The sequence below is a fragment of the Mustela erminea genome, chromosome 13 (genome assembly GCF_009829155.1).
Source record: "Mustela erminea isolate mMusErm1 chromosome 13, mMusErm1.Pri, whole genome shotgun sequence".
Lineage (NCBI taxonomy): Eukaryota > Metazoa > Chordata > Mammalia > Carnivora > Mustelidae > Mustela > Mustela erminea.
This window is the reverse complement of record NC_045626.1, coordinates 84,758,724-84,773,050: the sequence shown is the minus strand read 5'-3', so window position 1 is coordinate 84,773,050 and position 14,327 is coordinate 84,758,724. Positions and strand designations below refer to the sequence as shown.

The window sequence follows — 14,327 nt, the reverse complement described above, 5'->3', positions numbered from 1 at the left end:
GCCCAGATGGCACTCTTCCCACAAACCACCCCCACCTTCCGTACTGTTTTATCCCCTGGAGTTTGGAGATGTCCTTGAGATGTCCCTGTGGAAGGAACTAGTGGGGAGCGTGTGCCAGACACCCCCCCTTATTGTCAGTCCGGGCTGAATCCAACCCACAAGGGGAGCTGGAGCCCTCTCCCTGGGACTGCCCACTGTCAAGGTCCTGGTCACCTTTAAAGCCTCCTGCAGGGATCCCCACTGCCAACAGAGCCGTTTGCTGAGGCCCGGCACTGTGACATTTTAGATTTGGAAATCCCTAGACAAATATGTCTCACTTAATCCTCACCGAGCTGGCCCCCAGTGGAGACTCATTTGGCCAAACTTATCAAGTACCACTAGTTCTTGCAGCAAACACTCCCTTTGTTCCAGGCATTGTGTTCGGGGCTGGGAATGCAGGACAAACAAGGTAAGGTCCCTGTCCTTGAAAAGCCACCAGACTGTCAGAGGAGACACACACTATGGGCCTGTCTTACTGGGAATGCCTCCGACTCAGCACTCCTCTACCTTTCCAGGCTCTGGACGACCCTGCTCTCTGCCATTTCCCAGCCCCGTGACTTCAGCTTAATTGCTTACCCTAAGCCTCAGGTTGCTTATCTGCAAAGTGGGGCCATTAATGGTATCTATCTCATAGAGACATCGCGAGGATTAAATAGAACCACTTCTGTTTAAGGCACCTAGAGCTAGATACATACTGACTGTTAGCATTTTCCTCCTCGAGGTCATGTGTGCTTGGGGGGCGTGGCAGAAGCAGGCCAGCTGGGTTTGAGTCCCAGCTTCCAGGCAAAAATGATTCTCCCGAGCTTCATCTTCATCAGTGATAAGAATTTACTTAATCTGAGTAAATTGGCTGATGTATGTGAAAGTACCTAATACATAGCAGGAGCTGCCCGCGTGTTAGCTTCTTGGAACTTCTTAAGGATCTGAAGACCCTACCGCTCCAGGAAGCCAGAAGGGACTCAGAGAGAAGCCAGCGCCTCCCTTAGGAGATGTCCCCCGTTCTCCCAGTTAATACTCCAGGCTTGACCCTCGCTGCTTCGGTTCTCATGCCCTCAGAGAGGCGCGCTCCGTGATCAAGTGTTCCCTCCCTCTGTCCTCTGCGTTTCTGTACTAAGTACCTGGAGGCCCTTGTCCTGTCCACACTCAGGCGCCACTCGGCCTGAGATAGCCATTCAGCTGCTCTAATCTCCCCTCCAGCTCCAGCTCCCCCTCCGCAGCCCCCACTTCATCCCTCGTTCCCCTAACCCCTTAATCAAATTAAGGGAAAGAAGAGCGTTTAGATAGGGTTACTAAATATATTTCTGTTCAGGGGAGGGAGAAAAAGGGAAGAGGTGGGGGGTGCGGGGAGGCAGAGTGTGAAATTCCTTAACGGAATGTGCTCTGAGAGCCTCCTTTCTCTCGAATGAGCCCCGAATCACCTATCTGGGGTGGAGTTTTCTCTCTGGCAAAGTGCTTTCACAAACATTATCTCATTACGATACAGGCCTGGTGGCAGGGTGCCCACTCCCCGGAAAGGTCTGCCGAGGCCATCGTGCCTCCCGAGCTGGGCTGACCCTGGTCTATATATCTCACAAGACACCCTGGCCCCACAGGGGTGACTCGGCCTTCCGTGGGGGTATGACACCAACGGCGGGGCCGCTCACGGCTGGAGGTCACAGTTTTCCCTTCTGTGTTCCACACGCACACACCCCCTCCCCAGATCCGGAATCTTCTGAACATTTTTGCTTTCCGAAAACTGTAAAGCGCCAACTGTAGAAACCTTTGACAATGTCCTAACGTATCAAGGGGAGAACGAAAGGCCCCCATAGTCCACAGCTCAGTTCCTGGCGAAATCTTGAGGTGGCTTCTGAAGCGTGTCTGAATTACACCCACGTATTAGTGTATGTGTCTGTGCATTTGTGCAAGAGGAACCGTATGCATACCTATTGTATGTATTCAGCTTTTATGTTTTGTGTTCCACTTCGTCAGAAATCGCTCTGACATAATACTTTAAAATAGCACAGATTGGGGTGCCGGGGTGGCTCAGTCTGTTAAACGTCTGCCTTCAACTCGGGTCATGATCCCAGGGTCCTGGGATCGAGCCCCGCATCAGGCTCCCTGCTCTGCTTCTCCCTCTCTGTGCTCTCTCTCTCTCTCTCTCTCTCTCTCAAGTAAGTAAATAAAATCTTAAAAAGTAAAAATAAATAAAAATAAAATAGCACAAATTTGGATTTTTTCCCCTTATTGGAAAAGAAGACATGTCCATTTCGAAATATGATTGTTCACACAATCATGAGTTTTATAAGGCCGGGGACCCTGCTCAGCACTTTACACCCAGGATCACACTTAATTCTCACAGCAACTGTCCCTGGTAAATGCTGAGAAACTCATTTTACAGAGAAGGGAGAGAAGCCTCAACTGAAGGCGCTCCTCCCAGCCAGCAAAGGGATTTCACACACAGTTTCCTCAAACTGCCACACCACTGGCCTCATGTGATGACGACATAATGTTCTTTAACATGGGTTTGCAGTGATTAACCATTCCCTTTTGTTGGGCATTTAAAGATTCGGATTTGTAGTTGTTGTTTTTTTTTTTTTTTTTTAGATTTTATTTATTTATTTGACAGACAGAGATCACAAGTAGGCAGAGCAACAGGCAGAGAGAGAGGGGGAGGCAGGCTCCCTGCTAAGCAGCGAGCCCGATGAGGGGCTCCATCCCAGGACCCTGATATCATGACCTGAGCCTAAGGCAGAGAGGCTTAACCCACTGAGCCACCCAGGCACCCCAAGTTCATAGTTTTTTTAGCAATGATCATCTTCGCATGAAATCATCTTTGTTCACATCTCCTGCTATTTCTTTAGAATGATTTCCTAGGAGTGACATTACTGACTCATCCTTTTTCAAAGTCTTGTTACTTATTACCAAGCGCCTTTCCGGAAAGGCAGAGGGCACTCCCCGCGTGCCTAAGATCCGCTTTGGGAGGCGCTCGGTGTGGTTGCTGGAAGGTGTGTCTCTCTGACTGGGTTTATGTCTCTGGGATCACCAGTGAGGTTGAACTTCCCTCTCACACACCGATTAGTGGTCCCTGAGAGTGGCCTGTCACTCTTGCAGTCACTTCTTTCTCACTCTTGCTCCCTATCGCTGCAGATTTTGCATTTCAGTCCGGACCCAGATAATTCAGGGGTGCATCAGCGAGGAAAATTGTCTCGCAGTCAACGTCCCAAGCAGAACTTTGTTCTTCTCGAGGACCTGCGTCCGCATTCCGACCCCTCACCTCAGCCCCTGCCACGCACCACTGCCCCACCTCAGAAGAAAGGTCGGGGTTAAGATTGCCTTCACCGACACTCAGTCTGCAAGTTCAGGCCCTTCTGGAAACTTTTTTGTTTTTTTTTTTTTTTTTTCAGGAAGTAGCTGAGCCACAGCCAGAGGGCCCATGCACCCTGCTTTCTCTGCCTGGAGAAGTTTCCATTCCTTTTGTTCTCAGGGGAGGTGAGAAAGGGAGGAGGGCCAGAAGAAGAAACCCAACTTCTCCTGAGCCCGCATATCCTGAGCTTTCTGACAGAGACCCCGGTCTTTGGAGAGCCTGCAGGCCTCTGAGTTAGACAGGAAAGCATCGTCACCTCCCATAGGTTGTGTAACCCCCTTCCTCCGGGACAGAAGGTGCTGCCAGGCTCTGAGGACAGGCAGGCGCTCACTGCATAGACACGTGCAGCACCGGAGTCCAGAGGGATTTGCACGAGTTCCTCACCTCAGACTCCAGCCTGAGTGTGTGTCCAGGAGTGTGTCCACCTGCCTGCTGCTCCGGGATCACCTAACACTTCCTCCGGTGTTCAGTCTGGGCTGTCCTCTGACTGTCATTGAAGAACTCAGGAATCTCCCTTCAGGGGACTCCCTCCTCCACCAGGCGCCAGCTTGTAGCTCTCATTTCCCTCCTCCTCACCACCACTTAGGATCCTTGGCTCAGGTTGTTGGATGTCCGGTTCCCTCAGGTTTTGCCTGCGTGGAGCCAGAGGTTTCAAATCCCTGCAGGTAGGGGAAGTAAAAATAAATAAATTTTTTTAAAAAATGCAGGCATCTGGCCTGAGAAGTGGACCGTAGACCTTTCCTCAGACTCTTATTTTTTTTTTTTTCCTCAGACTCTTGACGTACATAACTCCTATGTGGGCTCACATCAAAATCTGGTCTTTGGCTCTATTCCCTATTTGGAGTCGTGTTTCCAAAGCCCCTCTTGTGTTATTTCAGCATATCCAAGCCCCAGGATACGGGTGGGGGTGCTCCACACCATGAAAATGTTGGCACTTGTGAAGCGACAGGAATAATGAAATGCCTCGGAAAGCTAAAGATGGCACCTGCTTATGCGGGTAGAGCTTCAATAATGTCATCAACAAACGTCTGAGTATATCGTTTGGGTGGAGCAGCCATTAGGGCTGGGGAAACAAAGACCCAGAAGTCACGCTTCTGACCCTTGCAGGGTCATCACAAGACCAAGCTGGTCTGTAGGCCAGGAGAGTAGTCACCCACAGCGTTGTATGAATTCACAGGAGGGAGCCCTCACACGTCTGAGGAAGCCAGAAAGTCTTCACAGAGGCAACTCTCCAGCCTGGACCTGGAGGAGAACATCTCACTCAGGGGTGTAGGCAACAAGGTAAGACTCACAGGTGGAAATTGCGAGATAATTCTAGCAGCTCCAGGACCCACGTGAGGGGTTCTGCCTCAGTCAGGGCTCCCAGAGAAGCAGAACCAGTAGGAGATATATAGTGAGAACTGGCTTATGTGATTGTAGGGACTGGCCAGGAAAATGTGAAACCCCTAGAGCAGGCCACCAGGAAGGGCAGGCGGGAAGGAAACTCTCCAGCAGGAACAGAAGCTGCTGTCCAGGCAGATTTCTGCTTCCCCATGTCAGCCTTAGCTCTCTCTGAAGGTCCTTCAATTGCTTGGATCAGATGATCCAGAACAAATTTATTCAAAGTCGATGGATGTTCTTTTTCAGCTTTATTGAGGTATAATTGACAAAATTTTAAGATATTTGAATTGTACATCATGATGATTTGATTCGTGTGTATATTGTGAAAGGGTTTTTCCCATCTACTTAATTAACTCATCCATCACCATCACCTCATATTACGCATTTAACTTGTACTCTCAGCAAATGTCAATGACACGGTATAGTGTTATCCACTATAATGTTATACATTATATCCTCAGATTGGCATTATTCATCTTTTTTTATTAAAATTTATTTTATTTATTTATTTGAGAGAGAGATATCACAAGCAGGGGGAAGGGGTAGAGGGAGAAGCAGGTTCCCCATGGAGCAGGGATCCCCATGCAGGACTCGATTCCAGGACCCTGGGATCATGATCTGAGCCAAAGGCAGACGCTTAACCGACTGAGCCACCCAGGCGCCCCTGGCATTATTCATCCTACAATTGAAAGTTTGCGCCCTTTTACCAACCTCTCCCCATTTGTCCTACCCTCAGCCCCTTATTCTCTGAGGTATCTTTGAGTCTGACATTTTCTTAGATTCCACATATAAGTGAGATCATGCAGTATTCGTCTTAATCTGACTTATTTCACTTAGTGTAAAGCCCTCAAGTCCCATCCATATCGTTGTAAATGTCAGGTCTCCTTCTTTCTCATGGCTAAATAATACTCCATTATCATTCCAATACCATTACCAACGGTGCTGGATGATAATGCTCTCCAATAAAATTATCCAGTAACATTCCTCTACCATTCCATTTTCATTTCAACTGTCTCACCTTCACCTACGGATGGACACTTCTGATGCTTCCATACCTTGGCTATTATGAATAATGCTGCAATGAACATGGGAGTGCAGAACTCTCAATACCCTTTTTTCATTTCCTTTGGATATATGCTCAAAACAGGATTGCTGGATCATATGGTAGTTAGTTCTATTTTTAAATTTTTCAGAAACCTCCGCACTGTTTTCCACAGTGGCTGTATCAATTTACATTCCCAGCAGCAGCGCACAAGAGTTCCCATTCCTCCACATCCTCGCCAACACTTATCTCTTGTCTTTTTTTTATGACAGTCATTCTAATAGATGTGAGGTGATAATTCATTATGCTTTCGATTTGCATTTCCCTGATGATTAGTGATTTTTGGCACATTTTCATGTACCTGTTGGCCATGTCTCTTTGAAAAAGGTCTGCTCGGTTCCTTTGCCCATTTTTTAATTGGATTGTTTCGGGTTTTGCTATTGAGTTGTATAAGTTCTTTGTTTGTGTGGATATTAACCCTTTATCAGATAGACGGTTTGCAAATAGTTTCTCCCATCCCATAGATCGCTTTTCATTTTGTTGATGGTTTCCTTTGCTATGCAGAAGCTCTTTAATTTGATACAGTTCCACTTGTTTTTTTTATTTTGCTTTTGTTGTCTTTGTCAAGACTGATGTCAAGGAGCTCACCGCTTATGTTTTCTTCTAGGAGTTTTATGGCATCAGGTCTTAAATATAAATCTTTAATCCACTTTGAGTTGATTTTCAGAGATGGTGTGACAGAGGGGTCCAGTTTCATTCTTCTGCACATGAATGTCCAGTTTTCCCAACATCATTTTTTGAAAAGACTATCCTTTCCCGATTGTATATTCTTGGCCCCTTTGTTGTAAATGAGTAGATCCTTTATGCGTGGATTTATTTCTGGGCTCTCTATTCTATTCCATTGGTCTATGTGTCTGTTTTCATGCCAATACCATACTATGTTGATTACTTTAGCTTTGTACTGTAGTTCGAAATCAGGAAGTATGATGTCAATCACATCCACAAAATACCCTCACAGCAATAACTCGATTCAATCAAATAACTGGAGACTACAGTCTAACCACGTTAACACATAAAACTGAACATCACAGATAGCGATCAGAAATGAGAATGGAAAAAGAGAATGGGGTCAACATGGTTTTTCAAAGCCTGAGACTCACATACGTGAGTAAATTTATAATTTACTTCCCATGAAGTCAGATTTCCATTATCTTACCCTAGTCCCAAATGCTCCAACTGGGCAACTCTTTAGTGGAATCTTAGTATCTAGAGAGGGAAGTTAGGTTCATCATGATCCCTTTTTAGAACTACATCATTTTTTCAAGGCTAAATCAGATTGGGTAGTTAATATGTACAGATTCCAGCCTACCCATGTTCCCAACAGACAGTAAGCACTTGGCCTGAGAATTTATGGTTAAGGAGGAAGACTATTTTGAAGTTTTCTCTCCTCTCTTTTCTACTCTATCTCTACTGCAGCTGAGGTTCTAGAGGGCAAGAATAATGTTTGAGAGTATTGTATCTCCTTTTATCCCTGCTACCCTTCTCCAAAAGTCTAAGGTAGACCTCTCCACACCAACAGGTCACATCTACAGCTGAAGCCAACTGAATCAGGCACAAGTGGGAAGCTGACCCTGGTTAGATGATTCGGGATTTACCATCTCAGGACTGGCAATTAGTGGGGTGGTCCTCCAGAAAGAGAAAAAGATGATAACTTTCTGGTCTGATATGGAGCTGATGTAGAAGATCTGATGAAGGACTCCATCCCTCTGTGTCTTGAACTGAATCACACATGACTCTGGGCCTTGCTGTTTAAGAGGTCAGCGCTAGCCAGCCCTTAGAGCCCCAGGTGACCCTGAGGAGCAATGGGGAGGAAGCTTCTACTAAAAGTTGAGATTTGTATACCGGGGCTTCTGAGAGCTCATTCTCTCCACTGCGGTAACCTCAAGAGCAAGAGAGATGACAGAATGAGGCTGACAAATTCCTTCTGACGTCTGCCTTCCTGGAAGAAAGAGGAGGAAAAATAAGAAACAAGTGGCAATGCTTCCCAGATTTAGAAAGCAAAAAATAGCCGATACGGAGTCTGAGATGGTTTGGTCACTGGAACCTTGGGTCCTGCGCCTGAGCCCTGCTCCATCTGGAATCACTCTAGGAGACCTAACCCTGGTAGACAGAATGGGGTGAAGCCGCAGTCGAATGAGCAGGGCGAAGGGTGGGCCTCACCAAACTTGGTGGGGTGAAGCAGGAGGGTACAGCAAGGATCCGAATGAGCTGGGGCACCACGGCTGGTGGGAATGTAAGACGGAGCAGCTGCTATGAAAAACAATATGGAGTCTCCTCAAAAGTTTAAAAATAGAACTACCGTATGATCCAGCAATTCCACTTTGGGTATATATCCTAAAGAACTGAAAACAGAGCTTGAAGAGATATTTGCACCCCGTGTTCACTGCCGTGTGTTCATAATAGCCAAGAGATGGAAGCCACCTACATGTTCACCAGCAGATGAATGGATAAAAAGATGTGGTGTGTACATCATTATCATTATCATTCAGCCTTAAAAAAAAAAAAAAAAAAAAAAAGGAAATCCTGTCATATGCTACAATGTGGAGGAACCTTGAGGACATTATACTAAGCGAAATAAGACGATCATAAAAAGACAAAGACCGCATGATTCCACTTACACGAGGCATCTAAAATAGTCAAACTCTTAGAAACAGAAAGTAGAATGGTAGTTGCCAGGGACTGGGAGTCTGGGGAGAGAAGGGGAGTCGCTGTTCAGTTGGCACAGAGTTTCAGTTTTGCAAGATGAAAAAGTTCTAGAGATCTGTTGTGCAACAATGTGTATGTAGTTACTACTACTGGACTGCACACTTAAAAATAGTTAAGATGGTGGCACGCCTGGTTGGTTCAGTTGGTTGGGGGTGGGACTCAATCTCAGCTCAAGTCTTGATCCCAAGGTGGTGAGTTCAAGCCCTGTATTGGGCTCCATGCTGGGCATGGAGACTACTTTAAAAAAAAACAAAAAACAGTTAAGGTGGCAATTTTTATGTTGTATTTTCTTTTTTTTTTTTTTTAAGATTTTATTTATTTATTTGACACACAGAGAGAGATCACAAGGAGGCAGAGAGGCAGGCAGAGTGGGGGGGGGGGGTGGAAGCAGTCTCCCCGCTGAGCAGAGAGCCCAGTGTGGGACTCAATACCAGAACCCTGAGATCATGACCCAAATCGAAGGTAGAGGCTTAACCCACTGAGCCACCCAGGGGCCCCTTTGTGTTATATTTTCAAATGCAATAAAAAAAAAAAGAAGGTGGAGCACCATAAAATCCAATTATGCATGTGCTAAGGTTCGCTCCATAAGGAAGCTTAAGGTGAAGCTGTCTGCTGTGTGGGGGCATCGCCTTGCCAAACCTCACCAAGGCACCCGGTCCACCCAGAACACATTATCTGGAAGACCCAAGGCATCAGCTTCATACATATGGGCCATTTTCCATGATACCCCAAACTGATTTTGTTCTTCAGGTATTTTTACAAATCCGTGAAATACTTCTTCTCTCCGATAATAATAGTGATAACTAGCATTTATGGAAAACTTACAAAAAAGGAATTACATTATATATGATGAGTAAGGTGAAAATTAACTACAGTCAAACCAATCCCTGAGAGCCCCTTAAATTGCCCACAAAATACAATATATATATGATTTAGTGTAAACAACCTTCCCATACGGTAGTTCTCAGGCCAACAAAAGTGTTTGTATTATTGAGGTAGCTCAGAGGAAAGAACAAAAGGAAAGTTTATATGCAGATGTCTGGGATTCATAACTATATTGTGAGTGAAAAATTCATGCTGACCCACAGGCTTTACTTGATTCTCTTTTGATATTAAGGCTCTATCAAAAGTCCCACAGTTCGGAAATTGTCATCGGCCAGTATCCCCACAGTGCCAGAACCCCATGGCAATGCTGGCTTTGGCTGTCTTCAAGGTAGGAGCAGCCTTCACAGTCTGAAAGAGGAGGCGGGACCTATCACACGGAGACGAGTTCTCTACAGTGCACACCAGTCTATTTCCAGGCACCAGCAGTGCAAAATTTGGCAGCCCTAAATGAAGTCTCATCAATTTTGGAAGCAGGGGGAAAAAACAGAGCTAAGTGTTTTAGGGAAGAGGGAGTGAAATTCTCCTCTTTGATTTTATCTGGGAAACCCAACATTGTACACTAATAATATGGACTACAGAGGGAAAAGAACTATGGAGATTTCAGCGCTTTGTTTGTGTTGTTTTACTTGTTTATTTAAAAAAAAAATACATGTAGGGGCACCTCAGTGGCTCAGTCGTTGAGCGTCTGCCTTCCGCTCAGATCATGATCGCAGGATCCTGGGATCAAGTCCCATATCAGGATCCCCACTCAGCGAGAAGCCTGCTTCTCCTTCTCCCACTGCCTTTGCTTGTATTCCCTCTCTTGCTGTCCCTCTTTGTCAAATAAATAAATAAAGTACATGTAATGAGAGAGCCAAAAAATGAAGTAACTATAGATGTAGCTAGAGATATAGGTAAACCTAAAAAAAAAAAAAAAGTAATTGTGAGTGAGGAAAGGCAAGATGCAGGATACGCGCAGCATCGGTAAGGTCTGTATGTGCGATGCAGAAAATGCAAAACAGCATGGTTTGCAAAATGTCTTGTGGATCGACATATATTCTGTAGTAGAAATATAAAAATGTGCATGAGGGTGACAAACTTCAAGTCCAGGATAGAAGTCTCCACTGGGAAAGAAAGGAGAAGGAATTCTCGGAGTTCCTGAGGACTCCCATTGTACCAAGCATGTCAAATTTCTTAAACTGGTTGGGGGGTGCATATGAGTGCTTATTATATAATGATTGTACTTTTTTTTTATATGCCTGGCATATTTCTTTCTTTTTTAAATTAACATATAATGTATTATTTGTTTCAGGGGTGCAGGTATGTGATTCATCAGTCTTACACATTTCACAGAGCTCACCATAGCACACACCCTCCCCAGTGTCCATCACCCAGCCACCCTGTTTCTTACTTTAAAAAAGTGGGAGGGGAGGGGCGCCTGGGTGGCTCAGTGGGTTAAGCCTCTGCCTTTGGCTCAGGTCATGATCTCAGGGTCCTGGGATCAAGCCTCGCATTGGGCTCTCTGCTCAGTGGGGAGCCTGCTTCCCCATCTCTCTCTGCCTGCTTGTGATCTCTCTCTCTCTCCGTCAAAGAAATAAAATCTTAAAAAATAATAAATAAATAAATAAATAAGGGGGGAAATGAAAATTAGGGAGCCTCTACATACTCAGTAATGTTAGTAGATGTGTTTATTATGAGATTGAACTGAATGATTTGTTTTGAGAAAGCTGGATCTGAAGATGATCCTAAGATAAAGGTGTGTCTCTGTCGCAGCTCTTCTCCAGGTGCTGTGCTAGACACACTCCACTTCATGAAAGCTACGTGAGGTCAGTTCTCTTTCCCACATTTCACCAAAGAGGAACTTAGGGGCAAGGGTTAAGTAGTTTGCCTAAGAGCATACATTCCTTACTAGGTGGCTGCAATTCCCTGAATTTGTTTCCTTACCATTGCCAAAAGGCGGTATTTTGAGGACCTGTGATAAGGTTGAATCATGTAGTGGGAAAAATAGAACAAATCACAAGCTAAATCATACCTAATGCCTGCCCTTTAGGAAACACTCATTGAGAACATCATTAGCCGAAGTGTGGGTCTAATGCACTAAGCCTTTCCCTTCACCCCTAACCGGGGCCATCTCTTTAACTGACAGTTGCCTGTGGTAAGACTTCTTTCAATCCCAGTGCCTACAGGCTCCTGATCTTGGGGGACGGGGAGAGCGAGACCTAGCTTTTCTCAGGCCCGCTGCCTTCTCAAGTTTTATTCTTGGTTCCATGGGCTTATCTTGCTTTACTTCCCCTTTTGTGTGTGTGTGTGTGTGTGTGTGTGTGTGTGTGCGCGCGCGCGCGCGCGCGTGCATACTGCTTTAATTGGGCAATCATGATGCCACTCTCCCATTCACGTTGGTGGGGAAGTGAGTAATCAAACCCTCAGTCGTACACTTCGGTAAGATAAGGTCAGCAAGTTGTGTGGCACCGAGATGGTACCCTGCACCCGCAAGAGAAAAATGACTCAGTGGCTCTCATTGTTTTGGGGCTTGTTTGCGTTGCTGTGCAGTTGTAATGGAAAACGAATAAAAATAAAAATCCCGGGGCCCGTTTTGGCCCGCGCTTGGGAAGTTAATCCCACTGTCCTGGCAGAATTCCAGTTCAGGTCACTGCATTCTGCTGGCAGAAGCCGCCTCATGCGGTTTTCAGTGGATGTCACTTTCTTCTTTGCGTCTTTCTCAGCTCCGTGTGCAGCGAATTAAACAGCTGTCCCTCCCCCAGCCGCGAGGACTACAGCTCTGCAGAACTCAGAATGACCCCGCCTCTTGTCACAGTGGGCTCAGGGGCCACGAAACTAACCTGCTCCCAGAATCAGCCGCCCGAGACTTTTGCTACAGTCAAGATCCGGATGCTTGTGTCTTTCTCTGAGCGCATGCACGCTTCGAATCAGACTCCTGGCATTAAAAGATTTTTCAGGAATCATGTAGTTTCTTTCCCACTCTCTATGCATAGAGTCCCTCCATTTGTTTTGTCATCTTTCTATGCAAGTTAAAATGTTTCCTTATCTGAGGTACTTAGAAATGTATCTCCCTTCCATCTGTATATGCTTTTGTTGATGCTTTTAATTGTTTTTACAGATTCTTTTTTTCCTAGTGTTTAACTCTTTCCCCTATGAAACATATTGCATTTCATGGCGTGAGGAATGGTTCTAACTAACTAGTCCTTCTCCCATACAAATAATCTGGTATTCTTTTTTAAAATTTTATTTATTTGAGACAGCGAGGGAGAGAGAGAAAGAGCACAATCAGAGGGGAGGGTCGGGAGATAGGGAGAAGCAGACTTTCTGGTGAGCAGAGAGCACAATGCGGGACTCGATCCCAGGACCCTGGGATCATGAACTGAGCCTAAGGCAGGTGCTTAACCAGCTGAGCCACCCAGGTGCCCATAATCTTGTTTTCTTAACAGTGTTTACTGAATAGCGATTTCTATGTGTGTGACTTCAGCAAAGGACTTAAACCTGTCTGAGAGTCAGCTGTCAGTAGCTGGGAAAATAGGAGTAATAATGATACCTACCAGACAGGCTCCTCCCGAGGATGGGGTAAGACAACACATGGAAAGCTCCTAACAAGTTGCATGCATGGCCGGTATGTGCGTGATAAATGTTATCTTCCTTTTTGTCTCCTTTCCTTCCCTTTTATCTGCATCAACCTATTTTTTTTTTTTCCTAGAGCCCTTTTATGTACCACTGAAATCAAGGCTCTCTGGCATGACCCAAAAGTTGTCTATCCCAGGTTTGGTTTTGTTTTGTTTTTAAGATTTTTTATTTATATGACTGAGAGATCACAAGTAGGCAGAGAGAGAGGGGGAAGCAGGCTCCCTGCCGAGAAGAGAGCCCAATTCGGGGCTCCATCCCAGGACTCTGAGATAATGACCTGAGTGAGCCAAAGGCAGAGGCTTAACCCACTGAGCCACCCAGGCACCCTTATCCCAGGCTTTATATTAGGAAGCTACTAAATAGAAAGTTTGGGGGAAGTGGAGGAGGTAGGGGGCCATGAAGGCACTTTTCTTCAAGGGACCCCACCTAACAACACATGCACTTTCTTTGCCTGCAGATGATGGGCTGTTTCTGCAATTCCCTTTATCCCCAGGTCAGACAATCCTCTTCGAGGCTGTTCTCCGGAGGCCTTAAAAGACTCCCCTCCCCAAGTTGCCATGTCAGATCTTTGGGGGGGAAATCTGATTTTTAAGGACAAGGCTCTTTGTGTGGGTGGTTTTATTTTGGGGGTAGGGTGGGGGTAGGATTTGGCCATGGGTTTGCTGCATTCCAGGAAGAGGGAGGACTCTGCTCTCCTCCGATGAGTCATGGAAGAGAAACGTCTCATGTTTGCAAACATCCCCAGCCAAGCCTTTGCTTTCTTGTACTCTGCCCATCCCCCATCTGTGCTGATGGAACCCACCTGAGAAGATTCAAATGTTAAGCTTGAAGGTTAAAGCAGAGGCTGTGGGTTTTAGACCATAAGAGATGGACAGCTGCTCAGAGAAGGGAGGGCAGTACCCTTGTATCTGGCATGTGAGAGACAGAACAGGACCTTACACTGGGTGTATCTCTCTCCAAATCGGGACATGATCTGGGTGGTGCAGGAGGACGCAGTGAATGGACAGGGATGTCCCAAGGGACGTGCACGAGCACACTTCTGCGCAGGGCTGGGACATTGAGAGAAGCCTCAGGTGGGAGAAAGGAGCAAAGGCGATTGCAGAAAAGAAGGCAAGAAGCCTGGAGCTGCAGCCTTGGGGGGTGGATGAAGGCTCAGCGGGCTGGAGAGGGACTGGAGCAGGCGGGGGTGTGCGGGAGAGGACCATCGGCAGACTGCTGGAGCCAGATGGGGCCCATGATGCATTCTCCCAGATGGAA

The 14,327-nt window shown here is 46.1% G+C and overlaps 1 protein-coding gene across 1 annotated transcript in view; it reads left to right on the top strand.

Moving 5' to 3' along the window:
- The window catches only part of IFT81 (intraflagellar transport 81), a 225,667-nt gene extending 218,242 nt beyond the window's left edge, over nucleotides 1-7,425 (top strand). The window contains exon 20 of the mRNA XM_032309053.1: nucleotides 7,384-7,425. Coding sequence (XP_032164944.1) covers nucleotides 7,384-7,410 — 27 coding nt within the window. The 3' untranslated portion in view covers nucleotides 7,411-7,425. The remainder of the gene's footprint in view (nucleotides 1-7,383) is intronic.
- Nucleotides 7,426-14,327: the final 6,902 nt, after the last annotated feature.